Source organism: Arabidopsis thaliana, chromosome 5 (genome assembly GCF_000001735.4).
Source record: "Arabidopsis thaliana chromosome 5, partial sequence".
Taxonomy (NCBI): Eukaryota; Viridiplantae; Streptophyta; class Magnoliopsida; order Brassicales; family Brassicaceae; genus Arabidopsis; species Arabidopsis thaliana.
In genome coordinates this window covers 23,700,420-23,727,749 of record NC_003076.8, presented here as the reverse complement: position 1 = coordinate 23,727,749, position 27,330 = coordinate 23,700,420, and the positions used below count along the sequence as shown (strand labels likewise).

Sequence of the window (27,330 nt, the reverse complement as noted above, 5' to 3'; positions counted from 1 at the left end):
CATGGAGTTTTGACTTCCAAGTTAGAAACGGAGTGTACCTCAAGAAAAGGGATCTAAGCGTAAATAACTAAAACTAAGAACCCTAAAAGAAAATACATGATTATGAAAGGACTGAATCATAAATGCCTGTCCTCCAATGTTGAGACGAATTGAAAAGGAACCAGAACAACTACTATCAACGGTGATCGATTTCGCCGGGAACGGAGAAGAAAACCCTAGATATGGCGGAGAAGCTTGCGCCAGAGAAGAGACACGATTTCATTCACAATGGTTTCTCGCTTTCTCTATCCCCTCGCTCTATTTCTCTAATTTCAGCTGATTCCATTTCACGAGATTTGGTTTGAATGTTCTTCGATTTCCGATGGTTATAGGTCAAAAGGTATTTGAGTGGGATCAAACCCTGGAAGAAGTGAACATGTACATAACTTTGCCGCCAAATGTTCATCCAAAGTCATTCCACTGCAAAATCCAGTCGAAACATATCGAAGTTGGCATCAAAGGCAACCCTCCCTATCTCAATGTCAGTTTCTTTCGCTATCTTTCAATGTTTTTGATCCGTTTGTCTCATAAATCTGAGTTATTCGATGTGGTATATATAACTCGATTCAATTGTCTAAATTTTGTCAATTTTCAGCACGATCTTAGTGCTCCTGTGAAGACTGATTGCTCGTTCTGGACTCTAGGTACTCCATTTTTTGTTTTTGTGTCTGTATTGGGTGCTTGTTTTTGATGGTTAGGTTTCTGTTTTTAGACCCGTTCACTATTGCTAGAGAGGATAAACTGAACCTGGAAATGTGATCTGAGTTTGGTATAAATAGTGGGACATATAGTTTGGAATGTGGAAAATTTGAGACTAATGGAGGGATGATGGAATGTACAGTATATTTTGGGTTATATTATCAGCGTATGTAAGTTACTGGCATAGTTTTTTTAGGTTCATAGTCTGGCACTGATTGCTAATCTGGATTGTTATGTTTGATTTGGCAGAGGATGATATAATGCACATTACCCTGCAGAAGAGGGAGAAAGGGCAAACATGGGCATCACCGATTCTGGGACAGGGTCAGTTAGATCCTTACGCCACTGATCTTGAGCAGAAGCGGCTCATGCTCCAGAGGTTTCAAGAAGAGGTTAGCTACCTGTAAAAGTCCTCTTGGTTTCATATGGTTTCTGCTTTTGAAAAAATAAATGTTGTTTTCTAGGTCTTCTAATTGATCTCCAAAGCAAATCTTAGGCACCACTACTGAGTAGAATGAATCTATGTCAAAGTATGATTACTTTGCCATAAATGATCGTTTTGGATGAGTCATGTCCCATGATTGTTTTCTTTGTTCAAGCTCTCTTATTTTGTTTCTTATGTCTCTCTCAAGTAGTGAATCTTTTGTGTTCATGGATAAACAGTCTGCATAGAGCTGGTGATAGTAAACCTATAGTGTAGCCGGATTTTTATCAGTTTCATGAATAAACAGTCTGCATAGAGCTGGTGATAGTAAAGCTATGGTGGATGAAATTGCTCAGCCTTAGTCTAACCGGATTGAGCAAATTAACATGGCAAGACTGCACACATGGGTGTGATTCATGTATGCCTTAATGGCTTTGTCTTATTGGTTTTGTTTCTGCTTGTATGCATGAGTTTCTATTTACTTTGTATTGAGCTCAAGTATGCTTTTCTTTACTCTTTCGACCAACTTTCCTTTTACATGTTCTTTCTCTGTTGGTTTTTGCAGAACCCGGGATTCGACTTCTCGCAAGCTCAGTTCTCGGGTAATTGTCCAGATCCAAGGAGCTTCATGGGCGGTATTCGTTCTGACTAAATAAATAATAGTCCCACTCTTGTTGCTATAATAGTATGTCCATTATAACAAACTCAAAAGTCACCATGACTTAAACAAAATGTCTCATGTCTCATAAATAAACCCCCTGACTCTCTGTTTCTATAACTCGTAATGGCAATCATATAAATCGTCTTTCGTCTCTGTTTAGTTGTCCTTTTCTTCCCGACAACAGAATCGGAGCATCTACTAAAAGTCCACTGAGCCGCCGTGCGCTTCGAATCTTGTTTTGGTATGTGACAGCTTTTTCAAAAAGAAATTGTCTTGGATAAGTGGAGGAGAATAAGGAATTCGAACAAAATAAAATTGGAGAAAAATGATCATATTCTCTATTTTATTATTTAACATCATTTTATTTCGGTTACAAAAAAAAAAAGGAGGAAAATTAGGCGCGCGTCATCTCCCTCGCGACACATATATCATAAGACAGAGAGCAGGGAACGAATCTCAAGACGTTACGTATTAGCTTATAGCCATTAGTTTTGTCTCTTCTTCTTCTTCTCGTTGGTCGGCTTCTTCGTCTTACTAATTCCATGATTCTTCTTCTTCCTTCTGCTTCACTTTCTCGATGATCCTCTGCACCAGCCGCGATCATGACGTTGAATCCTCCTCCGTCGCAGCAAACGTCTCACTCGCCGCGTCGGATTCCCAATCGCCGCGTTCTCATCGTCGGAAATTATTGCCACGACGTTTTAATCCAAAACGGATCCGTCGTAGCTGAAACTCTCGGCGGCGCCGCCTCTTTCATATCTAATGTCTTAGATTCTTCCTCTGTCTCCTGCGATTTGGTCTCCAAAGTAGGACACGACTTCAGATACGAGGTCACCCACTCTCCGATCGTGGCTCCGGAGAAGGAAACAACAGTTTTCGAGGCGTATTTCGATCTGGGAATCGATGGGATCGGTCATGCTGATCGGGTGTTGAAAAGAGTCTCTGCATGTGATCCGATTCTTCCTTCGGATATACCCGATTCGAGATTTGATTTCGGAATGGCCGTTGGAGTCGGCGGCGAGATTTTACCGGAGACGCTTGAGAAAATGGTGGAGATCTGTGACGTTGTTGCTGTGGATATTCAAGCTTTGATTAGGGTTTTTGATCCTGTTGACGGAGCTGTGAAGCTTGTTGATTTGAAAGAAAGTGGATTTTATCACATCTTGCATCGAATTGGATTCTTGAAAGCTTCGTCAGACGAAGCTCTTTTCATGGATGTTGAACAAATGAAGCACTTGTGTTGTGTGGTGGTGACTAATGGTGAAAAAGGGTGTAGGATTTATCATAAGGATGATGAAATGACGGTTCCTCCGTTCTTGGCGAAGCAGGTGGATCCTACCGGTGCCGGAGACAGCTTTCTCGGAGGTTTGATTGTTGGGCTTGTTGAAGGTTTGACTGTTCCTGATGCTGCATTGTTAGGGAACCTCTTTGGTTCCATCACTGTAGAGCATATTGGTCAGCCAAAGTTCGATTTGATGATGCTTCAGGTTTGTTTTTTGGTCTCGTATTAGCTTACTGAATTGCATGCTGTGAGAGATTTGCAAATCTAATAGACAGTAGTAAGAACTTTTAGAGCCGATGATAGTGATATGCAAATGTCTTTAACATAATCCTAGCAAAAGAACTCTGTTACATCTTGCAGCTTACTTTCAATACAGCCAAACCTATATCTTGCGGGTGAACTAGAATCTGTATTTGATGTTGATAGGTTTCCAATCTGAAAATGTGTCAAATCTTCACAGTTGTTGTTTGAGATTCTGTCGAGTCACAGCTGCTGAGAGAGTCTTTTCTTGTTTTACTTCATTGTTAATCTAGGAGCAGTTTCATTCAACATAGGGTAGATGCAGGAAAAAGTGTTGTTTAAGCATTCACCGAACAATGTGGTTAAGCAATTAGAGAATTCAAAAGTATGGATCTCTTGATGTATTTGCGAGTGTTTCTGTGTATCTCTTGTAGTTGTATCTGTTGAAATGAGGGCGTTATTGGATAATAATTGAACCATTGGCTAGTGCAAGTGAACATTAAGCAAATTAGAAGATTTATAGCGTTTGTGTTTGCACTGCACAAGGATTCATCCCTTTCATCGGTTATTTCTATGTGACATATGTCTTTGTGATTTGCAGAAAGTCAAGGATGAGGTACAGAGAAGGAAGAAGCAGTGTAACATATCTAGCAGCCATAACAACGATCACAACGAGTTCCATGAGCGTCTAAGTCCAGCTCGGTTTTCATGCGTAGACTCTCAACTTCAACCAAAGTTATTGGTCAATGGTCACTCTTGTGATGATCGGTCCCTGTGAATACGAATCTTGAATCACCTTTTTTTTACTAACAAAGCTCTTCTGAGTTGTGTAAGCTTGCTTCAACACGTTGATGAATTTTGGAAATTTTAATGTATAAAACGCGTTGACCAGCGTCTTCAAACGCTCTTTCTGGTCGTTCCCGCAAAGTTTGTTTATCAACTCCGCGTTTCAAAATTCGAAATGAAGATGTCAAATTTTGTTTTAAAAGTTTTGGATAAGATGATTTGCTATTCGCATGTTGCCACATTATCTAGTTAATATAAAAACCAAAAACAAATCTGAGATAAAATTACGAAAGTCAACGTGGGAGATCTAATTTTGACTGGTGCATAGTTGAACCGGTTCAATATATGTACAATCAGGAGGAAACCGTGTTCGGTGTTTGATTCGTGCGCGTGGATTTAAAACGTGGTCACGATCAGGCGCGTGGATTGACGTGGCGATTCCGATTCCCAATCAAAAGTCTGGACGAGCAAAAAATTTCCTCTGATATTGGCATCTCCATTACTAACTCCTGATTTACGGTTAAAACGCCTCTTCCCTCTCTCCGACGCTTCTCGTCGGAAATCTGGGTTTAAGTTTCTTCTGCAGATCGGAAGAGATTCTATTGAAGCGGCGTTGACACGATTTCATCTATAATTGTACGATAATGAAGCAGAAGAACCAGCATAAGAAGAAGAAGAAGCGATCCTGCGCCGCGAAACCTTCCGGTGATGGAACGACGTCGGACGGGAACAAAAAAGATGTGGAGGAAGAGAGGAAGGACGGTGAAGGAAAGAGGGAGATAGAAAACGTTGGAAAAAATTTTATCGAATCGTTAATGGAAGCCTTTTGCTCGGTTTCAATGGAGGAAGCGATGGCTGCTTATAAGGAAGCAGGCGGAGATCTGAACAAAGCCGCTGAGATTTTATCGGATCTGGTGGAAAGCGGTGATGATCCGTCGACGAGTTCGGTGGCGAGTGGTTCTTCGGGTCAGGAAACAGCGTCTACCTCTGAGTATGGGGCAGGGTCAAGTTCTAGCTGTAGCGAAGATTTGACTAGAGATAGATGGTTTAAGGGAAGCAAGCAGAGTAGAGTTATTGCTGCTACAGGGATGGTTTCTTCTGTGATTGCGAAGGATTACTTGAAGCCAAACCCTGTGCGAAAAGAGTTTCCTATGATGGAACGGTCTAAAGAGCTCTGTGGGAACGGGAAAAAAGCTGCGGATAGAGAGAAAGCTGAACAGTTCTTAAGTTCAATGCTTGGAGATGATTGCGAGCTTAGCATGGCTGTTGTTAGAGATGTTTTGTGTGAGTATTTCTTCTTCTTAGTCAGTTAATTTTTCCATGGGAGAAGATGTTAGTAGAAAAGTATGATCCTTAATAGTTATAGGATTACGTTTTAATGTGTCCGCGATATTCGAAATATAGCCGTAATAATGTTATGAGGAGAGACTAGATTGTTCGATGAATTGACATGGAAGTATCTATTTTTTGTAGGTCAATGTGGCTATGATGTCGACATGGTAAGCAGAGATTGTCTTCAAACTTACATGGGGAAGTATTTAGTATATTGACAGGGAAGCTCCTGAAATATGCTGATACTTGCCCGACTATTTATTTTAAAGCTTAATAGCGTTTTCTTCTTAGGCTTTGAATGTCTTGCTTGACATGTCTTCTTCATCAACTGATGATTCATTGAGTGGTAAATGTTTCGGCATAGGAGTCAGCGATAGTGTAAGTGATTGTTTTTTTTGTTAATCTTCATAGATCTGTTTATTTTGTTTTCTTACACGATAAAATAAAGTGCAATCTCCTGACATTATTTAACAGCTGGCAGAGTCATCTTTTGATACTGATACTTCTGATTGTGAACTTTTCTGGGGTGGAGACTATAGTCAAAGGTACTTCTATTTGCTTCTTAGGCTTTCATCTTGTTATTGCAATTCACTGATTTTGGAATTATCAGAGTTGATTTACACGTTAGTTACAAGATAACGAGCTCTCTGCAACCTCTCCTTATCTTTTAATTAGTCCTTATCCTCTTCTATGAAAGAACAACAAACGAACTATTTCATGGTGGAGGATTCAGTTCATGAACACATGATATCTAAATTACTCATGAGACCGCCAAAACTTACATTATGATTTCTTAATTTCAACATTGTGGACGAGGTCAAAACTAAATATCTGGCCTTTTTTTCTTTTCTTTGTCTGAATGGTAGGGACTACGCAAAAGCTCTCATGAGTTCTCAAGATCCTTTTGCAACTACCCAAGGAATTGATGAGCTTGGTCTTCCACAAAAAGTGTTGGAGTCTCTGTTCAACATTCGCCAGAATCCTAAACATGAATCAAAGACAACGAGTTGGAGGAATGTGGCAAAGAAAATGCAGTCACTTGGCATTGATGCTTCTTCATCTAGTGGGGAAGAGCCTCACCCTAATACGTTTGGTACTTTACTATGGTTTCTTGATTTTAGTATTTGCGTATATAGCTGCAAATAGCATGCTCAATTTGCCATGAGTTTGCCGGCTTCGAGCTTCTGATGTATGTTGTTTTACCTGATGAAACACTTGGCAATTTTTGCTTTGGTGTCATTGGCATAAACATCTGAAGTTTTGACTGCTTGTTTGTGTTGCAACTCTTGAATCAATCTTTCTTACTCATGAATTGCATTACCAATCAATCAGTACGTGTGTTGCAGTGAAGGATGACAGTTATCATGAACTTAGAAAAGGTGCAAATGACCAGTGGAATGTTACGAAGTCCTACTATCAAAAAGTTAGTTTTACTTGCTTCCATATATCTGGCTCTGGTAGACTCCTCAACTAATGCATTTATTAATTGGTTTAAGGCTGCCGAAGCATATTCGAAAGGAGGGAGGGCTCATGCGGCTTACCTTTCTGACAAGGTGCATATCACGGTTTACATATATCATGGTATCATGGCATTTTGTTTGACAGTATGACAGAAACTTGTGTTGTTTTTCTTTTAGGGAAGAGTGGCATCTAAACAAGCTCAACGGGCTGATGAGAGGGCAAGCCAAGATATATTCGTTGCAAGGTTAGCTGTTTTGATGCATTATCAAAGTATGCTGATGCGCTTAAACATTTTGTGGTGGACTAAGCCATTGTTTATGACTATGCAGAAACAAAGGTATAGAGAATGTGGTAACCATTGATCTGCATGGTCAGCATGTTAAACCAGCAATGAAGCTACTGAAGCTACATCTCTTATTTGGATCATATGTTCCTTGTGAGTACTTAGCAAACTCAATTATAAGTCTTTTCTTCTTTAGTAGATCATCATAGTCAGATCTTGTCATCATAAAACCCGAGATAATACCTTCCTCCTAACAATTGTGAAATCATCCAGCCATTCAGACTCTACGAGTGATCACAGGATGTGGAGCTTCTGGGTTTGGGAAGTCTAAGGTGAAACAATCAGTAAGTTTCTTCAACGCCCTTTCACAGCAAAACCGGAGACAAGAATTTAGTATTGCAGTCATGGTATATGATTGTTATTTATGGATATGATCAGGTGGTAAAGCTGCTAGAAAGAGAAGGAGTTAGGTATTGTGAAGAGAACAGAGGGACACTGCTGATCAAGCTTGACGGAGGTAGTAGAGAGTTCAGTTTCTTAGACACAGAGAGTGACTCTGATGAATAAGTGATAACTAAAACTAAAGTCAGGTTTTAGCTTTAGATCTTAAAATTTATGTCGATTTTGTCTATATCTGATGCTAGCTCTCTGTTGTTAAGTAAATGTTGGGCAAAACTTAGCTTCCTTCTTTTTCCTTTCCGTATTTCACGTTATTTAAGTTCTGAAAACACTTTGTCTGACACAGACAGAATGTATATTTTTCGCTAACTCTTCTTTAGGAGTTTACTGATATATATATTATCGTGTAACTTCTATAAATTCTACAAATGTTGACAATGCAAAACGGCATAAGTGCAGAATTTTTGCTACTGAAAGACATTTGTGTATAAAGTCAGACATAGCTCGAGCTAGAAAGCAGACGAAAGAAATAAAGCCGGTAGAATCTTTCATAAAGTAACCAAGACACTCGTTTTAACACAAAAGTCATCAAGCACACTAGAGCTCACATCAATGGATGATCAGATGGAGAAAACTAGAGTTGTTGAGTTACAGGGGAAGCTCACCACTGTCTACAATCACCACTTTACTCTTAGGAGTTCCACTCTGATTTCCTTCAGCTTCGACTTTGTACACCACATCCATTCCTGTCACTACCTTCCCGAATACCACATGTCGCCCATCCAACCTGCAAACTTTCTAATCAGCAGACGGAAACAACATATCGACAATTCTATCCATAATTGAAACTCTTAAGCTTAGAAAGTAGTAACCTGCCCACACAATTGTCAAACAACTTGAAAGTAAAAGATAAGAAACTGGCTTTATGTGTTTGAAATTCAGATGATTCTGTACTCACCAGCTGGTTGTTACAGTTGTGATGAAAAACTGTGATCCGTTGGTATCTTGACCGGCATTTGCCATTGATAAGAACCCTGTGGAAAAAGGAAAACAACTAATCATGTAAAAACTTCACACAGGCAAAGAGCCGATGTAAACACATAATACTGAAGAAGCCCTCACCTGGACCAGTATGCTTGAGTTTGAAGTTCTCATCAGCAAACTTCTCACCATAGATAGATTCTCCTCCCATTCCATTTCCATGTGTAAAATCGCCTCCTTGGAGCATAAAGCTTGGTATGATCCTATGAAATGAACTCCCCTTGTAATGGAGCGCCTTCCCATTCTTACCTATTCCTTTCTCCCCTGTGAGTATAAAGTTTAAGTAAGCTTTTCATATCAAGGTAGATAAACTGCTGTGCTGGCAGAGAAAAGTTAACAGATAATCGATTGGCATAGGATGAGAATGAGCAATATATTGTTTTCTTACCAGTGCATAAAGCTCGGAAATTCTCTACAGTTTTGGGGACTGTCTTGCCAAATAGACCCATGACAATACGACCTGGACAAAAATCATCAATCGATATGAGATGTTTTCAGGGGACAAGACAAGAAGAAACCACAAAGCATTTCATGCAGTCTAACATATATCATCATAAGATAAAACTCAGGAACAAGGTCATACCAGCTGCTTTCCCATCAATTTCAACATCAAAATAAACCTTGTGTGTGATCTCCTTTAAGTTTTCCTTAGACTTTTTGGCCTGGAACATGAAACCAAACATCCAGAAATCAATATAAACACTAGATCACAACCGTTTCATAATATATACATCATCCCAACACATTTAGACACAAATTAGGCGCACTTCATGCAGTAACTAGCTCTCTAGTGTTGAATCTAATCATATGTTAAGGATCAAATTCAGATTTTCCAAACAACCATATATTATTAACTCCAGTTTCTTTAATCAAATAAGTCCATAATTCAACAGAACTCTTTCGGCTTCAAATCTCAAACACTATATGACTCATGATGAACGTATAAAGGTTTGTTCCCTGATCCTAGGAGAAATTACCCGAATCGTCCGCGATTAAGATGATTGAAACTAATATCAGAAACATGTCACATCAAACACCGAATCAAATAATAATCAACATGAAGACCTAAGACAATTATATACCGTTAACCAATCGCAACCAAATTGGTATTATCTAGATCGTGCAACAATCTAAGAACTCAATCATAAAGCTTTGCAGAAATCGATCGACTAGTGAGAAGGAAACACACGAATATACCTGAATAGCGCTTAGTGTACCGAGAAGAAGAAGACTCCATAGAAGCAGCGTCACTGAGCTCGCCATCTTGTCGCACCGTGCTAAAGTGTTTCTCCACAGTCCCTTTTTTTTTCCCTTGTCCACCGCTATTTCTCACCAAAGCCACGTCAATATCCAATTAAATTCCGCCACCTGGCTTGTAGCGTGTACAATTGTAATTGGGCCCGGATCGTTGTAGAACCGTAATGGGCTAATGAGTGGTTTGGTTACAGCCCATTAATCTTTGTGAATTCTATGATTCTTTATTGTTGTTAATTAAGAAATGATAATAATAGTAATTCAGAGTTGGTAACCCTAATGGAAGAAATGGCTCATGGCTGGATCGGATACCCAAAAGTCATTTTTAATTCTTAGTCAAAAAGACTCAACATCAATACCATAAGCATGTCACATTACTCTTGTTCCAGCTAATATTAATATGGTTACTTAACTTTATAAGTGGTTAGTTAAATATTAATTGTCAGTATCATTTTAATTAAGCACGTTTCCATCCATATTAAGAATTCGATGACATTTAAATACTGTCAACTTTCCTGGGCCAGTCTTCCAGTACATTTTATTTTGCTACATCATTGATAATATTTTACTATTAGTAAAAAGAAAGGGTAAAAAGGGCGAGATTAGTACTTAACTTTTGGCCTAAAAGATGGATTTGGAAAGACAACAGACCTGCAGCTGCACCACCAATATAGCCGAACACTTTATTTGTTGTCGCTTTGCTATTGCAACATATCTAATGTTATCTGTTTTTTTTTTTCTTTTGGCCGACATCTGAAGTATTTCAAAAATTAAATTGAATTTCGCATTTCTTGTTTTTTCCTACATAAAACATCATTTAATAGATAATTAAAGAAATTCAACCACTGATAAATAGTGCAAAAATACAAATTGTTACAAACATCAAATAATTTGGGGGAAAAATAATTCCCAAGCATGCTATAAAATAAAATGGAAATATATGAATTAATTTTACTATGAATAACAAAACAATATATTTTTACACTTTTGGTCTAAAAGAGACATCATGAATAACCATGATGTTATGTTCAAAACAGATCCAAAGCTTTCAAAACTCTACAGTTTGGCCCGCCACTCAATCCTATCAACAAGATATTCAAACACCAACAAGAAATTATGACCTTTAGCTTTCGAGAGTGTAATCTTGCGGTAGATAATTGTCTATCAGTATAGTAACAAAACTTACAACAATAGACGATATTAATCTTGGAGTTATTTCAATGGAAGAATGTATTCTGTTGAGAGAAGAAAAACAAAGACAATACAAAACACAACAAATTGCAAAAGATTTAGATCTGCATCTGCCCCACCAATGTAGCCAGACCAGTTCTTTATTTTGTTGCTTTGCCATTTCAACATATCTAATTTTTTTTTCTCAATAGTCTCGATTTTGTGTTCACACTTCACACAAAAATGAAAATGAAAATATCTTTTGTAGTATGTTATTTATGGGGAGGGACAAAAACAATGAACACCTGGCGATATAATCTCAGTAACTACTATTTTTACTCATCCCTTTTAAATTAGTCAATTTTTTCCCTGGTTTTAAAATTAACGAGGAGACTAATTTGTAAATTATTACAAAAAACGAGATTCAGTAAAAAAAAGTTTTTGTTTTTGTATTTTTGTGTGTTCAGGTGTGAGCGTGTAAGAGAGGAGGTTTGACGAGGTTTTCTCTGAAATGGTTTCGAAGTTTTAAAATAATATTAAAACTCAGGAACAATCCGAGTATTTATGTAGAATCAGAATCACATTCTTGGATCTGAACAAGACGACGATACATACACAAACATGGAAGGAAAAAAAGAGATGGGTAGTTACAAATTCTGTCTGATCTTCACAAGGAAGTTCAGGATGACGGAGTCTGGTCCTGTCGAAGACGTCAGAGATCTTTTCGAGAAATACACCGAAGGCGATGCTCATATGTCGCCGGAGCAGCTACAGAAGCTCATGACGGAGGAAGGAGGAGAAGGAGAAACAAGTCTAGAGGAAGCAGAGAGAATCGTTGACGAGGTTCTTCGCCGGAAACATCACATTGCAAAGTTCACCAGACGAAACCTTACTCTTGATGATTTCAATTATTACCTCTTTTCTACTGATCTTAATCCTCCTATCGCCGATCAGGTTTATAAATTTTTCAAGTCAAACTCTTTTTTTTTTTTTTGTTCCTGGGAAGAAAAGTCTGAGACTTTTTGGAATCTGGGATTTGATGGTGTTTGTTTCTTGATAAAGATTGAGATTGAAAGATTACGACTTTAGATTCTTCTCTCTGTTGGTTTTACCGGAAAATCTCAGAATGTTTTCTCTCTCATCGCTATTTGACTCTTTTCTCTTTTTGCTATTTTCTGGCCTAAATTTAGTTTGATCAAAGAGAAAATAAAAATCATCACTTTTGGTAGCTTCTTCTTAATGCTTATGAATAATTCATCAAATCCCAATAAAAGGGTGAAACTTTTCTCGATGATATGTTCTTGGTGTGTACTCTGCAGCTGCTGCTGAAATTCTGGAATCTGACTGTTTGATTAACCTGTCTAAATTTAGAAGTTTCTATTTTGGATACTTTCTATTCTAGTAGTTGCTTACTTCTGCAGAGAGAAGATTCTCAATTCTTCAGTGATATAACTAAAACATTGTTGGTTGTTTATTTCAGGTCCATCAAAACATGGATGCTCCATTGTCACATTACTTTATATTCACAGGCCACAATTCCTATTTAACTGGAAATCAGCTAAGTAGCAACTGCAGTGAACTTCCTATTGCAGATGCATTGAGACGAGGCGTGAGAGTTGTTGAGTTGGATCTTTGGCCACGTGGTACCGATGATGTCTGCGTTAAACATGGAAGGTATGGTCTTGCTTTTGTATGTATTGGCTCCATGGAACTGTTATTATTATGTTTCTCACTTTGATGAAACTACAGGACATTGACAAAGGAAGTGAAGTTGGGAAAATGTTTGGAATCTATTAAAGCTAATGCCTTTGCTATTTCAAAGTATCCTGTTATTATTACTCTTGAAGACCATCTCACGCCAAAACTTCAGTTTAAAGTTGCTAAGGTTTTCTTTCTTTTCACCTCTATAGTCTTGAGACCTTAAAGTAGTTCATGGTTCCGTCTATGTATATATGAATACCGTAAAGTGTTTGCTCTGCAGATGATAACTCAGACATTTGGAGATATGTTGTATTACCATGATTCTCAAGGTTGTCAAGAATTTCCTTCACCGGAAGAGTTGAAGGAAAAGATTCTAATTTCAACAAAACCTCCAAAAGAGTACTTAGAAGCTAACGATACTAAGGAGAAAGATAATGGAGAAAAAGGTAAGGATTCGGATGAGGATGTATGGGGCAAAGAGCCAGAAGACCTTATTTCTACGCAATCTGATCTTGACAAGGTTTGTTCTAGCTTTGCAACTGTATATCAAAATAACAATTGAAGCAAAAACTTGTAGCATCATACCACTTTTGATTGCTTTCAGGTGACAAGCAGTGTAAATGATCTCAATCAAGATGATGAAGAAAGGGGGTCTTGTGAGTCTGATACGTCATGCCAATTACAAGCACCAGAATACAAGCGTCTTATCGCTATCCATGCCGGGAAGCCAAAAGGCGGTTTACGGATGGCTTTAAAGGTTGATCCAAATAAAATCAGGCGACTTAGTCTGAGTGAGCAATTACTTGAGAAAGCTGTAGCATCATATGGTGCAGATGTTATCAGGTATATAAATATCACATGCTAAATAGGCACTGTATAGCTAGTGTTTGCTTCTTGTATTTCAAGTTAATTTATTAAAACCCTTATACGTGAGCAGATTCACTCAGAAGAATTTTCTGAGGATATATCCCAAAGGCACAAGGTTTAACTCTTCAAACTATAAACCTCAGATCGGTTGGATGAGCGGAGCTCAAATGATTGCATTCAACATGCAGGTTTGTCTCAAATCCTCATTTCGTGTATCGTCATCCAGGTTTTACTATGATCATGAAACTAAATAATGATTGAAAACGTAAATGTAGGGGTATGGCAGAGCATTGTGGCTGATGGAAGGAATGTTTCGAGCAAATGGAGGGTGCGGTTATGTCAAGAAGCCAGATTTTCTTATGGATGCAAGTCCTAATGGACAAGATTTTTACCCCAAAGATAATTCGTCTCCAAAGAAAACTTTAAAGGTTAGGCTTTAGATTTAAACACCCGTTGGTTCCTTCATCTATGCCTCCCACGCTTCTCGGTTCTTAACATCTAACAATGGCAGGTGAAAGTCTGTATGGGAGATGGATGGCTCCTAGACTTCAAAAAAACTCACTTTGATTCTTATTCTCCTCCAGATTTCTTCGTTAGAGTATGTGAACGACAATCTTGATTTTTCCTTTATCCCTTATCTTGATTGAAATGGAATTATAACTGGTCAATACAGGTGGGTATTGCTGGAGCACCTGTTGATGAGGTGATGGAGAAAACAAAAATAGAGTATGATACATGGACACCTATTTGGAATAAGGAGTTCACATTCCCTTTAGCAGTTCCTGAACTTGCTCTGCTCCGTGTTGAAGTTCATGAGCACGACGTGAATGAAAAAGATGATTTTGGAGGTCAAACTTGTTTACCAGTTTCAGAGATAAGACAAGGCATACGCGCTGTTCCACTCTTTAATCGCAAGGGAGTGAAATACAGCTCCACACGGCTTCTTATGCGCTTCGAGTTTGTCTGAGACGCCATTTTTGGTGCGTGTATCCATCTAGATTTATATCTTCTTACTTTATTCGATATGCTGTGTTTTATGTGTCTTATGCTTCTTCATTGATGAATAAAATTTGATCTTTACATGAGAAATATATAGATCTTCTGAAATTTCCTTTATGGTTTCATTTATATATGTTACCAGTTTCTTGGTCTTGGGATGAAGTTTTGTTAAATAAGAACCAAAACCAAAGAACTTATGATAACATTAATAAGCATCTCTCATCTTATCATAAAAACATAACCTCTTTATTCTTTTTCTGGATGATTTGGTATTGGATAGCTTAAAGTAGTTATTTATACGCATGAGGACTTATAATAGATTAAGAAGCTTCATATCTTCAGCTACATTGTTAGTTATTTAAGCCTTTGTCTCTCTGTTTGCTGCACTAAACACGTGAAATTCTGAAGTAGAGTATAGTATTCTGGAATCTTTTGTTGTTATATGAATCTCTTTATGCTTATTAATCAATTTTCTTAGCATTTCTTTACATTAAACAACTTAAAGGAATTTATTCTTAATCCATAGACAAAGACCACACCACCCATATATGCTTATTAGTGAAGAAAAACAGATTCTTGATTCTGTAGATTGGTAACTTACAGATGTATTGAGATTCTTCAATGACTTTAGGAGAATTTCAACAGTGACTTGAAAGAGGTTGCATACCGTGAAATGTTGAAGGAAAGAAAGAAAATGAAAAGTGTTGAGAAACCCAATCGTTGAATCCGTGAAGCTTCCTTGAGCTACATGCCTACATCATATGCTTCTGGAATTAGATACCATAATAATTGTTTAAGCTTGTTTTTGGAAAGTGAGGCTTTCCAACATGAGTCTCTTGGCTGGGAATATATGGAAAAAGAAGAGGAAAGCTAAGAGCACTGAGCAAAAAGAGTAATACCACTATAATTATAATAAAGTATGGAAGAAAAGAGAACGACTTATAGTTGATTTATGAGTATGAAGTTCATGCCAAATATGCAGGAGTTGTTATTTAACTAAATTGCAGGAACTTTTTGAAGAGAATCCAGCGGTTGAAAAATATAAATAGAGGTTGGCTGGTGTGATTGTGAAGTATCTGGGATGAAGAGAGATATGGGGAGTTACAAAATGGGTTTGTGTTGCAGTGACAAGCTCAGGATGAACAGAGGAGCTCCACCTCAGGATGTGGTGACGGCGTTTGTAGAGTATACCGAGGGCAGGAGCCACATGACGGCAGAGCAGCTATGTCGGTTCTTGGTTGAGGTGCAGGACGAGACTGAAGTGTTGGTTTCAGATGCAGAGAAGATCATAGAAAGAATCACATGTGAAAGACATCATATCACTAAGTTCTTGAGGCATACGCTGAACCTCGATGATTTCTTCAGTTTCTTGTTCTCAGATGATCTGAATCATCCAATTGATAGTAAGGTATCCAGTTTCAGTTTCTTGATCTTTTTCTTGAAACTTGGAAAGAATCAATCTTTGAGCTTTTGTTTCTTTCAGGTGCATCAAGACATGGCCTCTCCCTTGTCGCACTATTTCATTTACACCAGCCATAATTCGTATCTGACTGGAAATCAGATCAACAGCGAATGCAGCGACGTACCTCTCATAAAGGCATTAAAGAGAGGTGTTCGAGCTCTTGAACTTGACATGTGGCCTAACTCTACTAAGGACGACATACTTGTTCTCCATGGCTGGTATGTCTTTGTGTTATGATGTATATTCCAAAATCTATAGGTCGAGAAGTTTTTAACAAAAAAAAGAGAGTATGTTTACTGCTTGTAGGGCATGGACACCTCCAGTTGAACTAGTCAAATGCTTGAGATCTATAAAAGAACATGCCTTTTATGCATCTGCATACCCTGTGATCTTAACTTTGGAAGATCATTTGACTCCAGATCTTCAAGCCAAAGCAGCTGAGGTGCTTTCTTGATCTCAATAAGGAAACATTGTTGTGCTAGTTTCAGAAAGTCTTGAAAATATTGAAAAAGTTCTACTTTTCCTTTTATATATTGTTGCAGATGATGAAAGAGATATTCATGGATATGGTGTATTTTCCAGAGGCTGGTGGTTTAAAAGAGTTTCCTTCACCAGAAGATCTCAAGTACAAAATTGTAATATCTACAAAGCCTCCTAAAGGTAGCTTAAGAAAGGACAAGGATTCTGAGTCAGATGCATCAGGAAAGGCGTCATCAGATGTTTCAGCAGACGATGAGAAGGTACTGTTACAGTCCAAATTTAGGAGTTTTCATTTCTCTGTGTCATCTTAAATCTCTCTCTTTGCTTGCAATGATCTGTATAGACTGAGGAAGAAACAAGTGAGGCCAAAAATGAAGAGGATGGATTTGATCAAGAATCCAGCAACTTGGATTTCCTCACCTATAGTCGCCTAATAACGATTCCTTCTGGAAATGCTAAAAATGGATTAAAGGAAGCACTAACAATCGATAATGGTGGAGTTAGACGGCTGAGTTTGAGGGAGCAGAAGTTCAAGAAAGCCACTGAAATGTATGGAACCGAAGTCATAAAGTAAGTATCACTTGCCCATTCAAAAAGGCAATTACTTTTAAGCTAGTTCTTTTGTTTCTTTCTCTAAGCTTACTACAACTGTAAACTAGATTCACACAGAAGAATCTGTTGAGAATATATCCCAAGGCTACCCGAGTAAATTCCTCCAACTATAGGCCATACAACGGTTGGATGTACGGAGCTCAAATGGTCGCTTTCAACATGCAGGTTTGCAGTTTATCTATTCTCGGTATTTTCAAAACATCTGACTAAATCTCAACGCACTGATACATCTTTGCGTCTTTGATATTCAGGGCTATGGAAGAGCTCTTTGGATGATGCATGGTATGTTTAGGGGAAATGGTGGATGCGGGTACGTGAAAAAACCGGACTTTATGATGAACAATAATCTCAGTGGAGAAGTGTTCAACCCGAAAGCGAAGTTACCCATAAAGAAAACTCTAAAAGTGAAAGTATACATGGGCAAAGGATGGGACTCTGGTTTCCAGCGAACATGTTTCAACACTTGGTCCTCTCCTAACTTCTACACAAGGGTAAGCAACGTAGATGGTTCTGTTTACATAGACCATAGTTGATTCTCTACTCTGGCTCTAATTCATGTGGATTGTACTATTGTGTGAATAAAAGCAGGTGGGGATAACAGGAGTAAGAGGTGATAAGGTAATGAAGAAAACAAAGAAAGAACAAAAGACATGGGAGCCATTCTGGAACGAGGAGTTTGAGTTTCAGCTAACAGTACCGGAGCTGGCGTTGCTAAGAATAGAAGTTCACGACTACAACATGCCAGAGAAGGACGATTTCTCGGGTCAGACATGTTTGCCTGTGTCAGAGCTGAGACAAGGCATACGTTCTGTTCCTTTGTATGATCGCAAAGGCGAGAGACTAGTTTCAGTTACACTTCTCATGCGGTTTCACTTTCTTTAAACACAGAGTTTCCTTAAAACAGAGTTTCTTTCTTCTTTATAATAATAATAATACTTCAAAGAGAGTGGAACTTTTTGGCATATGAAAAACGGACTAAATCAAAATTTGTCACTCGTTAATAAAAAATTAAAGACTTGGTCTTTTTTGACAACAGATTCTTTATTTGACTTCTAGAATAACACTGAAACTGGATCATCGTATTAATCTAATTTAATTAAAATCAATTAAAAGAAAACCATCAAGGTTCTCTCTTTCTCTGCAGTTGCGTCCCAAACACCTATCTTCACACTCTTAAAACCAAACCTCTAAAAGAAGTTTTGATGCAGTGAGTATTCAATCTCATAGACTCATAGCAATGGCGAATCACAACAGTTTCACTTACATGGACCATAGCTTCAGCGATATAAGTCTCAACTTTGATTCCTCTGCTTTCAGCGATTGTAACAGTGACATATCCTGCGAGTTTCCAACAACTACCTCCGAGAGCCGTCAACGAAAACTCTTCCTCTCTTGCGCCGTTGATAATTCCGATGACGTGATCAGAAATCTCATAACGCATCTTGAGTCATCTTCTTCGATCGAGGAACAGAAGCAAGCTGCTATGGAGATTAGACTCTTATCAAAGAACAAACCAGAGAATCGTATCAAACTCGCTAAAGCCGGTGCTATTAAACCGTTGGTTTCTTTAATCTCGTCTTCGGATCTTCAGCTTCAAGAGTATGGAGTCACTGCGGTGTTGAATCTATCTCTCTGCGATGAGAACAAAGAGATGATTGTTTCTTCCGGTGCGGTTAAACCGCTCGTTAATGCGTTGAGATTAGGAACACCGACGACGAAAGAGAACGCTGCTTGTGCTCTGCTCCGGTTATCTCAAGTGGAGGAAAACAAAATCACGATTGGGAGATCAGGAGCGATTCCTTTACTAGTGAACCTTCTAGAAAATGGCGGATTCAGAGCGAAGAAAGACGCGTCGACGGCTTTATACTCGTTGTGTTCGACGAACGAGAACAAAACCAGAGCTGTTGAATCTGGGATTATGAAGCCGTTAGTGGAGTTAATGATTGATTTTGAATCGGATATGGTTGATAAATCAGCGTTTGTTATGAATCTGTTAATGTCGGCGCCGGAATCGAAGCCGGCGGTTGTGGAAGAAGGAGGAGTTCCGGTGTTGGTTGAGATTGTTGAAGCGGGAACACAGAGACAGAAGGAGATAAGTGTGTCGATATTGTTGCAGCTTTGTGAGGAGAGTGTTGTGTATCGAACCATGGTGGCTCGTGAAGGAGCGGTTCCTCCGCTCGTGGCTTTATCGCAGGGTAGTGCGAGTCGTGGTGCTAAGGTAAAGGCTGAGGCGTTGATAGAGCTTCTTAGGCAACCCAGACAACAACAACAACAACAACAACACTTTGAATCTAACGACAACGAGAGATAACACTTTAGTTTGGGCTTTTTATTAATGGGCCTTTGTAGAATACATATCTTGTTAATTATTTGGACGGCCCAAGCTGAACACATATCTTGTTAATTATTGGTCGATGTGTTTTGCATCAAAGTTGCATTACTTGCGTAGAATGATCTATACAAGAGTAGCATCGAAACAAAACAAATACACGTACTGTCTATTTAGGAGATAATGTTGTGAACGATTTAGAGAACAAAATCCCTATAGAACTAACAAGACAAAAAATAAAAAAGAGCAATAGATTCTTTCACAAACAATAATGGAGTACTACACTGTCAACACAGAAACAAATGCAAGACTAAAACAAAAAGCTAATGTCCCCACAAATAGGAAGATGGGTTAAGGATATGGTTCAACTCAAGATTTTCTTACTTTTTTCAAAACAACATTCAATTTAAGGATGCATTTATTGTATAAAGGTTTTGGTTGGATAAATTTAACATTCATTCAAAAAGACTAAAACAAAAAGAAAATTAAAAACCATGCGATATGCTTTTTTTATCACTATGGAACAAAAAAACAATGAAAAGTTGAAAACCGTAAACTACATGTAGAATTAGGCATGGGCATTTGGGGTAACCGGTCCGGTTTCGGTTCGGAAACTTAAGTATTTCAGTTAGCAACAAAATCACTGAAGTAGGCCAAAATTAAAGTTGGGTTTGTAATGACAAAATTTCGGTTCAGTTCAAACAAAAAACAAATATTTTTGGTTTGGTGGTCCTCAATCAAACCGGCCATCCAATGATGGACTTTCAGGCCAAAAGTTAAAACCGAAATCTAAGCCGGCGAATTGCCAAATTTGAGCTCAGTTGGGTTCAACCAAACTTTCAGTTCAGGTTGGTTCGACCAAACCTCAGTGGCCAATTCGATTCGGTCCGAGTGCCATGCTTATGTAGATTGTAGAAAGCACCACTTTGAAAAGTTTTCCTATAGCAATGAACTACAATCACATCATCCTTAATAGTATTGACCAAAAAAATCAATAATATTGACAATAAATAATCTGTATTGACAATTACATCATGAGCGAAAAAAACAAAAAGGTTAATTAACACATGAGCTGTTTCACATGATGATTTGCTCATCAATGACAAATTAAAATTTGTTGATTTTTTCTTACGGCGACACGCCTACCACCATTTTCTCAGCCATTGGCTACACACACTTCGCCACGTTTTTTTTTTACTTTGGGTCAACGGTTCTGTTTTCAGTCAGCGGCTCTGTTTCGGTTTATAATACTAACTTTATTTCGGACAGCCGACAGATCATTCTCATTTTTCTTTCTTTATCTATTTTTGTACTAAGAATAATTCATAGATTTTTTCCTAGAAAAATTCATAGATTTAATTGGTTCATTGAGATAGAGATAGAGATATAAATGTGTTTCACGAACAAGAACAAACACATCAAGTCTCTCTGTTTCTTGTTTTTCTCTCTCGCTTAACTTTCACAAGAAAAAAAAAAGATGAAAGAATCATTCAAAGTGTGTTTCTGTTGTGTAAGAAACTTCAAGGTGAAATCAAGTGAGCCACCTGAAGAAATCAAGAACCTTTTCCATGATTACTCTCAAGACGACAGGATGTCTGCTGATGAGATGCTCAGATTCGTGATCCAAGTTCAAGGAGAAACACACGCTGATATCAACTACGTGAAGGATATCTTCCACAGACTTAAACATCACGGCGTTTTTCATCCTCGTGGAATTCATCTTGAAGGATTCTACCGTTATCTTCTTAGTGATTTCAACTCTCCATTGCCTCTGACCCGCGAGGTAAAGATTTAGGAATATAAGATCTGTTTACATTGAGAGAAAGAGTTTTGTTTAAAGAGATTTTGGTTTCAGGTTTGGCAAGATATGAATCAGCCATTATCGCATTACTTCTTGTACACGGGACATAACTCTTACTTGACTGGGAATCAGTTGAACAGTAATAGCAGCATCGAACCGATTGTGAAAGCTCTGAGAAATGGAGTTCGTGTCATTGAGCTTGATTTATGGCCTAACTCTTCAGGAAAAGAAGCTGAAGTTCGTCATGGAGGGTTTGAATCTTACCATAAAACCACTTCTTGAATCACTTACAAATTTAGTTGTTTTCTTGATTTGTTTTGGTTATGATCATCTCAGGACGTTAACGAGTCGTGAAGATCTGCAGAAATGTCTTAACGTGGTTAAGGAGAACGCGTTTCAGGTGTCTGCTTATCCTGTTGTGCTTACTTTAGAAGACCATTTAACTCCAATTCTTCAGAAGAAAGTCGCTAAGGTTAGATTCTGATAAATTCATGGAATCTTGTTTAGAGCATAGAGTTTGATTGATGGTGAAACTAAAAATATATGTAGATGGTGAGTAAGACGTTTGGGGGATCATTGTTTCAATGTACGGACGAAACTACAGAGTGTTTTCCTTCACCAGAATCACTCAAGAATAAGATCTTGATCTCAACAAAGCCACCAAAAGAGTATCTTCAGACCCAAATCTCAAAAGGTTCAACAACGGATGAATCCACTAGAGCTAAAGTAAGAAATAAAAACATAAAGTAATCATTAGTGTTTCTTGATGTTTTCTGAGTGTCTTGTGTTGTGACAGAAAATTTCGGATGCAGAAGAACAAGTTCAAGAAGAAGATGAGGAGAGTGTAGCGATTGAATACAGAGACTTAATCTCGATTCACGCTGGGAACCGCAAAGGAGGGTTGAAGAATTGCTTGAATGGAGATCCTAACCGAGTCATACGGTTAAGCATGAGTGAGCAGTGGCTTGAGACTCTGGCAAAAACCCGTGGACCCGATTTAGTAAAGTTCACGCAGCGGAATCTTTTGAGGATATTTCCCAAGACTACACGGTTTGACTCATCTAACTATGATCCTCTCGTTGGGTGGATTCATGGGGCTCAAATGGTTGCCTTCAATATGCAAGTAATAGTTTTAACACTATCCTCTATAGTATATAAGCAGAGATTCTTAATAGTAAATACCAACTATGTTTTGTGTAAATGCAGAGCCATGGGAGGTATCTGTGGATGATGCAAGGAATGTTTAAAGCCAATGGTGGATGTGGCTATGTGAAAAAGCCTGATGTTTTGCTCTCCAATGGTCCTGAAGGTGAAATCTTTGACCCTTGTAGTCAAAACCTCCCGATCAAGACAACTCTTAAGGTTTGGTCTTTGTCTCAGTTTCTGTTTCCTGTTCTTGAAAAGTAAGGAAACATCTTAGCTTCGTGTCTTTGTGGTGTATGATTAGGTGAAGATCTACACTGGAGAAGGATGGAATATGGACTTTCCTTTAGATCACTTTGACCGATACTCTCCTCCTGATTTCTACGCAAAGGCAAGTGTTCATTCATATGTAGAAAACGCAATAAGAACATGGTTTAATATCCCTATGAAGAAGCTAATAAACCCTAATTAGGTTTCTTGGCTATCAAGTCATTGGATATATCTCAAATGTAGTTGTTTTCCTTTCAGGTCGGAATCGCAGGGGTTCCATTGGACACAGCAAGTTACAGAACAGAAATAGATAAAGACGAATGGTTTCCAATTTGGGACAAGGAGTTTGAGTTCCCATTACGTGTTCCTGAGTTATCTCTTCTGTGTATCACAGTCAAAGATTACGACAGTAACACTCAGAACGATTTCGCTGGCCAGACATGTTTTCCGTTGTCGGAGGTAAGGCCAGGTATTCGTGCCGTTCGGCTCCACGATCGTGCCGGAGAGGTCTACAAGCACGTGAGACTGCTCATGCGGTTTGTCTTGGAGCCTCGTTAGCGCTTCGTGGATAATGTTCATTTCATCACTCGTGTCAATGTCGGTACACGTTTTTTATGTTTGTAATGTTAAGGTGTCGGTATACATTAGTCAGTCATACTAAGCCATACGATAATAAGAGATGTGAAAAGAAAAAATTAAACGTAATTAAGATCAGCAAAATTATGAAACGTATGACTTTAATATAAACAATTTGTTTGAACAGTTGATAAAGATAATTTTGTTTAAGCTGTTGTTATGGTCCACTAACCACTAACGCCAATTGCTAAATTATGGCAATTCACACTAATGCGAAATTTCATTATGGCAATTCACACTATGACACTAATTAAAGCAAAACTGCTTCATAATGGCAATTATCACTAAAGCAGAATTGCTTTACAATGCCACAAACCAATTTTCAAATACTGTTTGTTGAAATATCACTATCACAATAGAAAATAAGTAGATGGATCGTCGTCATTGTAGAGCAAACAAAGAGTGTTTTTAATGTTCAACAAACAATGTTATTGTCAAGTTCTCTACGATGATCAGGGCCAGCCCAAAATTATTTCAGAGTCAAAAACACAGCTTTCTTTGTTTGAGTCTTATTGATGGACTAACTTAAGTATCCAGAGTTTGGTAAACCAAATAGATACTAAATTTCAGACACGGTCAGAGAAACAATGGAGAATTTGGGTTGAATCTAGGAAGGCCAATCTTGGTTCCAAGAGACTGAACATCAGCTTGAACTTGAGCTTCAAAATCTGAGTAAGTGAATAGCTTATAGTTTGATGACTTTATCACGCAATCTCTCTTTGGAAACACAAAATAACACACTGAGTGTCTCTCTGTCTTCCTATTCCTCTTCTTCACTCTATGTGTCACACTCTTGTACTCATCATCGCTTATGGCCTGTATATACAATTTCAGATTTCATCAATCAAAATGATAAAAATAATTGAGCTAAACTCATGGATATACTTTATTTACCTGCATCATATCTCCAAGATTGACGATAAGAGTATTAGCAACAGGCTTTACACAGAACCATTCTTCACCTTTCATGATCTCAAGCCCACCACTTTCATCTTCTCTTAATATTGAGATAACCGAACTGTCTGTGTGAACTTCCATTCCTAGAGCTTCTCTGGCTGCTTCCTCGGAGCTTTGTGGATACCGGTAAACCCTTATTAGCCCTGTCGATTCCGATAAGTATTCTGATCTCCGGTTACCGGATAGTTCTAGGTTCAGTGTTTGTGCTATAGCTTCGAACAATGACACAGCAATTCTAGTTATGTGCTTTCCATATTCCTCCATCAACACTCTGCTTACTCACAACACAAACAATCAAAAAGAAGTAAACCCTCAGTCTTAAACATTTACAATTATTGAAAATAAATGTTATGTATGTATATATATAATTTGATGGATAAATAAACCTAAAACTGCATAGTACGTCTTAAGTAATAAAAATTCAAGTAAAATGACAAGGTGCATTGATTAGCGTAATGGTTAAGACTTAGGCATTGCAATAAGATTGAAATGCTTCAATCCACGTATGTGGGAGTAATCAAGCGGTATAGTAAAAGACATGGAAGCAAGCCGTTCTCTCTACTCTCACCCTAAACATCACTATTGCGGAAGATTACGTGCATGCATGTGTGAACAAGTTGATGTATTCCAGCCTGGCTTAAAAAATATATATTCTGAGACTTTATAATCTTAGATATTTAATTAAATTCAAATAATGTTATTAGATTTTATCATATTTAGTTACTCCAATTGACCAAAAAAAGATGCTTGCCAAAATCTTGGAAGCCATTTATAGTTTAATTGAACAAAGTAGAATATAGTGACCACTGACTACAAAATTTGGTCTAGTGGATGGATTACACAAAACATCTCATAAAATCAACACTATATTTAAACGTATTAGACAAAATGCATAGAATCCAAATGAAGAAAAGTAAACATCTCATCAATCAAAACTCCATGCACGTGTCAATACTTTTCGTCGTCAACTCTACAGTTTTGTATTTTTCGTCATTTTCACCTAATGGTTTAATTATATTTAGACCAATTTGTCATCTCCCTACACGTGAGTTATTAGCCTAGGAGGATTGACGACTAGGCCATCTTAACACATACCAAAACTCTGATATTTTAAAATATCTTATAACATATCAAGGACTTCAAAAAATACTATATTAATCTAATATTCACATACACATCTCGAAAAATTAATAATACAAAATTTGACCACATTCACAGAAGTTTATTTATTATCTTTGGTTTTGTCGTATAAGTCCATATAGTTTTTGTCTTTAGTATATAGTCCATGTGTACAGCAGCTAGTTACACCTATATTTTAATTATTGAGTACTTTAACGTCGATTGATTGATTAATTAATCGCGGAAACCACTAATGACACTATTAAGTATTAAGCAACGAAGGTAAACGAAAACGACGACGTATGTTACCTGAAAGACTCAAGTTTAGGCTCTTCTTGAGCATCATCATCACAACAAGTAGAAGTTGGAAGCTTCGAGAGCGACGAGAGAGACGAGAGAGGAACGTTGAAACCTTCGAGCATGGTTAAGTTCGAAGCTTGAGCTCCTCTCTTTAGTGCATCTCCTGAACGATTTAGAGCTGGTGTTCCCCAAAAATACGATAACGGAGATTTAACGGCAGCGAACAATTCCCGTTTTTTCTCAAACGGAAGACTCAGTAATGACTCCGAGATTTCTTGAAGCCGTGACGTTAACGCCAACGGTACTCCGTGATTCTCTAGACGGAATATTCCCCACTCCTTGCATGCCTCTCTCAGTATCTCCTTGTCCAAACGTTCCAAATCGATAACCGGGATATTGATATCCTTGCCCTGGACAATAACCGGTGTTGCTGGAGGATTTTCGTCGTTGGTTACACGCCGGAAAGCCGGTGGATATGACTCACTGATGCTCATCTCTCCCTATTTCTCTTGAGATCTCTTTCGATTTTATCCTTTAAAAAGTCTATTAAATTACTTAAAACAAATGAAGTGTTTGATGTGTATCTATAGGTGCATTTAGTTACAAAGGATTACGTTCCAAAAAATGATAAATTTTCCATAATATATATATCTATAGATCAACACCTCCTTATAATATAATATTCCCTAATGAATTGATGTCACTTGTCACGGATTTATGTCTGTAACACAAATAAGGCATAGATTCTGTATAAACGAAGAGACCAAGTTGCATGCGATGTGGGTACGTGTACCATTTAATCTTACTTGTCGGCCCATCTCTCGTAAAGTTTCAATATTTTTCTAAATTAATCAAAACATTTTTTGGTTTTTAAATGAAAATTAAAAGAACTTATTCGTAATTATACCGATACTGCTATACAACGAAATTATATAAGCAGATGTAGAGTAAATATGTACTGTATTATATTGTAAATAATCTTGTCTACTTCTTCTTATATATTTTGAATTCATCCAACAGAAACCAAAAATCTATCAATTTGACGAGAGCATGTTTGATGCGTATCACCAATCACCATTAGTCGGATCCAATATGAGGTTTTAAGGAGCCCAATAGAACCCACGGAAAATCTTTGTAGCAAATTATACAACTACATTAAAAATAAAAGATTTTTCTAAATACAATTACTGGAGGGCAGTACAATGCATGGTAAGGCATAATCGGTGAAGTACCAATCTCATTACGAATTTCACTTACTTTGGTTAAAACTGTCTCATGAACATATTTTGACTTTTGGAAATGTAGTAAACATGTTTTGTCCTCGTTTAGAAAGAACAGTGAGGAGAGTGAGCTATAAATTATTATTTTCTGGCGAGAAGTTCGAGGAAACCCCATAAAGAGAAAGAAAAAAGTCAACAAAAAAGTTTGGGAGTGGGAGAAATTGGTAAAATGATCTTAAAATTTGGTAATAAGCGTTGACGATTTGCACAAAATGACAATCACTGTCTTGTGTGCCTCCACACTTCCACTTGCTTGGCCTTGATGTGACATACGTGGCACCACGCGTTGCACACGTCACCTCC

The 27,330-nt window shown here is 37.9% G+C and overlaps 9 protein-coding genes across 16 annotated transcripts; 7 read left to right on the top strand and 2 right to left on the bottom strand.

Moving 5' to 3' along the window:
* Positions 1 to 121: 121 nt before the first annotated feature.
* AT5G58740 (HSP20-like chaperones superfamily protein) lies at positions 122 to 2,075 on the top strand. The gene is made up of 5 exons (NM_125261.5): positions 122 to 270; positions 372 to 520; positions 635 to 683; positions 988 to 1,130; positions 1,728 to 2,075. The coding sequence occupies exons 1-5, from the start codon at positions 222 to 224 to the stop codon at positions 1,812 to 1,814; spliced, it is 477 nt and encodes a 158-aa protein (NP_200682.1). The 5' UTR covers positions 122 to 221; the 3' UTR covers positions 1,815 to 2,075.
* Positions 2,076 to 2,164: 89 nt separating this feature from the next.
* On the top strand, positions 2,165 to 4,346 carry Mik (pfkB-like carbohydrate kinase family protein). Its single transcript, NM_125260.3, has 2 exons — positions 2,165 to 3,310; positions 3,947 to 4,346. The coding sequence occupies exons 1-2, from the start codon at positions 2,426 to 2,428 to the stop codon at positions 4,121 to 4,123; spliced, it is 1,062 nt and encodes a 353-aa protein (NP_200681.1). The 5' UTR covers positions 2,165 to 2,425; the 3' UTR covers positions 4,124 to 4,346.
* A 228-nt stretch (positions 4,347 to 4,574) lies between these two features.
* On the top strand, positions 4,575 to 8,055 carry AT5G58720 (smr (Small MutS Related) domain-containing protein). Of its 3 annotated transcripts, NM_125259.4 has the most exons (11): positions 4,575 to 5,415; positions 5,605 to 5,630; positions 5,755 to 5,841; positions 5,938 to 6,008; positions 6,330 to 6,556; positions 6,810 to 6,886; positions 6,960 to 7,016; positions 7,101 to 7,168; positions 7,254 to 7,360; positions 7,481 to 7,551; positions 7,646 to 8,055. In NM_125259.4, the coding sequence occupies exons 1-11, from the start codon at positions 4,776 to 4,778 to the stop codon at positions 7,772 to 7,774; spliced, it is 1,560 nt and encodes a 519-aa protein (NP_200680.1). In that variant the 5' UTR covers positions 4,575 to 4,775; the 3' UTR covers positions 7,775 to 8,055. The 3 variants fall into 3 exon arrangements, with proteins under 3 accessions (NP_200680.1, NP_001119460.1, NP_001119459.1); NM_001125988.1 differs by having other exon boundaries at positions 4,613 to 5,415; positions 7,481 to 8,048; NM_001125987.1 differs by having other exon boundaries at positions 4,613 to 5,415; positions 7,254 to 8,048.
* On the bottom strand, positions 7,972 to 9,975 carry ROC7 (rotamase CYP 7). Its single transcript, NM_125258.5, has 6 exons — positions 9,845 to 9,975; positions 9,231 to 9,309; positions 9,036 to 9,107; positions 8,729 to 8,911; positions 8,565 to 8,640; positions 7,972 to 8,393 (listed from the first exon to the last, which is right to left on the bottom strand). Exons 1-6 carry the CDS (start codon positions 9,908 to 9,910, stop codon positions 8,255 to 8,257), a joined length of 615 nt encoding a protein of 204 aa, NP_200679.1. The 5' UTR covers positions 9,911 to 9,975; the 3' UTR covers positions 7,972 to 8,254.
* Positions 9,976 to 11,358: 1,383 nt separating this feature from the next.
* On the top strand, positions 11,359 to 14,923 carry PLC4 (phosphatidylinositol-speciwc phospholipase C4). Of its 3 annotated transcripts, NM_001345319.1 has the most exons (10): positions 11,359 to 11,393; positions 11,539 to 12,025; positions 12,552 to 12,745; positions 12,821 to 12,956; positions 13,053 to 13,292; positions 13,377 to 13,615; positions 13,710 to 13,827; positions 13,915 to 14,067; positions 14,151 to 14,237; positions 14,313 to 14,923. In NM_001345319.1, exons 2-10 carry the CDS (start codon positions 11,693 to 11,695, stop codon positions 14,604 to 14,606), a joined length of 1,794 nt encoding a protein of 597 aa, NP_001318832.1. In that variant the 5' UTR covers positions 11,359 to 11,393; positions 11,539 to 11,692; the 3' UTR covers positions 14,607 to 14,923. The 3 variants fall into 3 exon arrangements, with proteins under 3 accessions (NP_001318832.1, NP_200678.2, NP_001032097.1); NM_125257.3 differs by lacking the exon at positions 11,359 to 11,393 and having other exon boundaries at positions 11,441 to 12,025; NM_001037020.2 differs by lacking the exons at positions 11,359 to 11,393; positions 11,539 to 12,025 and adding an exon at positions 12,248 to 12,375 and having other exon boundaries at positions 14,313 to 14,858.
* Positions 14,924 to 15,191: 268 nt separating this feature from the next.
* PLC5 (phosphatidylinositol-speciwc phospholipase C5) lies at positions 15,192 to 18,221 on the top strand. 3 transcript variants are annotated; one of them, NM_001345317.1, is made up of 9 exons: positions 15,192 to 15,689; positions 15,764 to 16,046; positions 16,122 to 16,318; positions 16,407 to 16,542; positions 16,643 to 16,840; positions 16,924 to 17,150; positions 17,240 to 17,357; positions 17,444 to 17,683; positions 17,781 to 18,221. In NM_001345317.1, the coding sequence occupies exons 2-9, from the start codon at positions 15,777 to 15,779 to the stop codon at positions 18,072 to 18,074; spliced, it is 1,680 nt and encodes a 559-aa protein (NP_001332555.1). In that variant the 5' UTR covers positions 15,192 to 15,689; positions 15,764 to 15,776; the 3' UTR covers positions 18,075 to 18,221. The 3 variants fall into 3 exon arrangements, with proteins under 3 accessions (NP_001332555.1, NP_200677.2, NP_001332556.1); NM_001345318.1 differs by having other exon boundaries at positions 15,483 to 15,555; positions 15,646 to 16,046; NM_125256.3 differs by having other exon boundaries at positions 15,192 to 16,046.
* Position 18,222: 1 nt separating this feature from the next.
* On the top strand, positions 18,223 to 19,638 carry AT5G58680 (ARM repeat superfamily protein). The gene has a single exon (NM_125255.3). The coding sequence runs from the start codon at positions 18,430 to 18,432 to the stop codon at positions 19,501 to 19,503; it is 1,074 nt and encodes a 357-aa protein (NP_200676.1). The 5' UTR covers positions 18,223 to 18,429; the 3' UTR covers positions 19,504 to 19,638.
* Positions 19,639 to 20,746: 1,108 nt separating this feature from the next.
* On the top strand, positions 20,747 to 23,519 carry PLC1 (phospholipase C1). The gene is made up of 8 exons (NM_125254.2): positions 20,747 to 21,304; positions 21,377 to 21,573; positions 21,659 to 21,794; positions 21,872 to 22,048; positions 22,119 to 22,445; positions 22,529 to 22,684; positions 22,770 to 22,856; positions 22,994 to 23,519. Exons 1-8 carry the CDS (start codon positions 20,999 to 21,001, stop codon positions 23,291 to 23,293), a joined length of 1,686 nt encoding a protein of 561 aa, NP_568881.1. The 5' UTR covers positions 20,747 to 20,998; the 3' UTR covers positions 23,294 to 23,519.
* A 108-nt stretch (positions 23,520 to 23,627) lies between these two features.
* On the bottom strand, positions 23,628 to 26,358 carry AT5G58660 (2-oxoglutarate (2OG) and Fe(II)-dependent oxygenase superfamily protein). 2 transcript variants are annotated; one of them, NM_125253.4, is made up of 3 exons: positions 25,757 to 26,358; positions 24,266 to 24,599; positions 23,628 to 24,187 (listed from the first exon to the last, which is right to left on the bottom strand). In NM_125253.4, exons 1-3 carry the CDS (start codon positions 26,239 to 26,241, stop codon positions 23,948 to 23,950), a joined length of 1,059 nt encoding a protein of 352 aa, NP_200674.1. In that variant the 5' UTR covers positions 26,242 to 26,358; the 3' UTR covers positions 23,628 to 23,947. The 2 variants fall into 2 exon arrangements, with proteins under 2 accessions (NP_200674.1, NP_001331588.1); NM_001345316.1 differs by having other exon boundaries at positions 23,628 to 24,599.
* Positions 26,359 to 27,330: the final 972 nt, after the last annotated feature.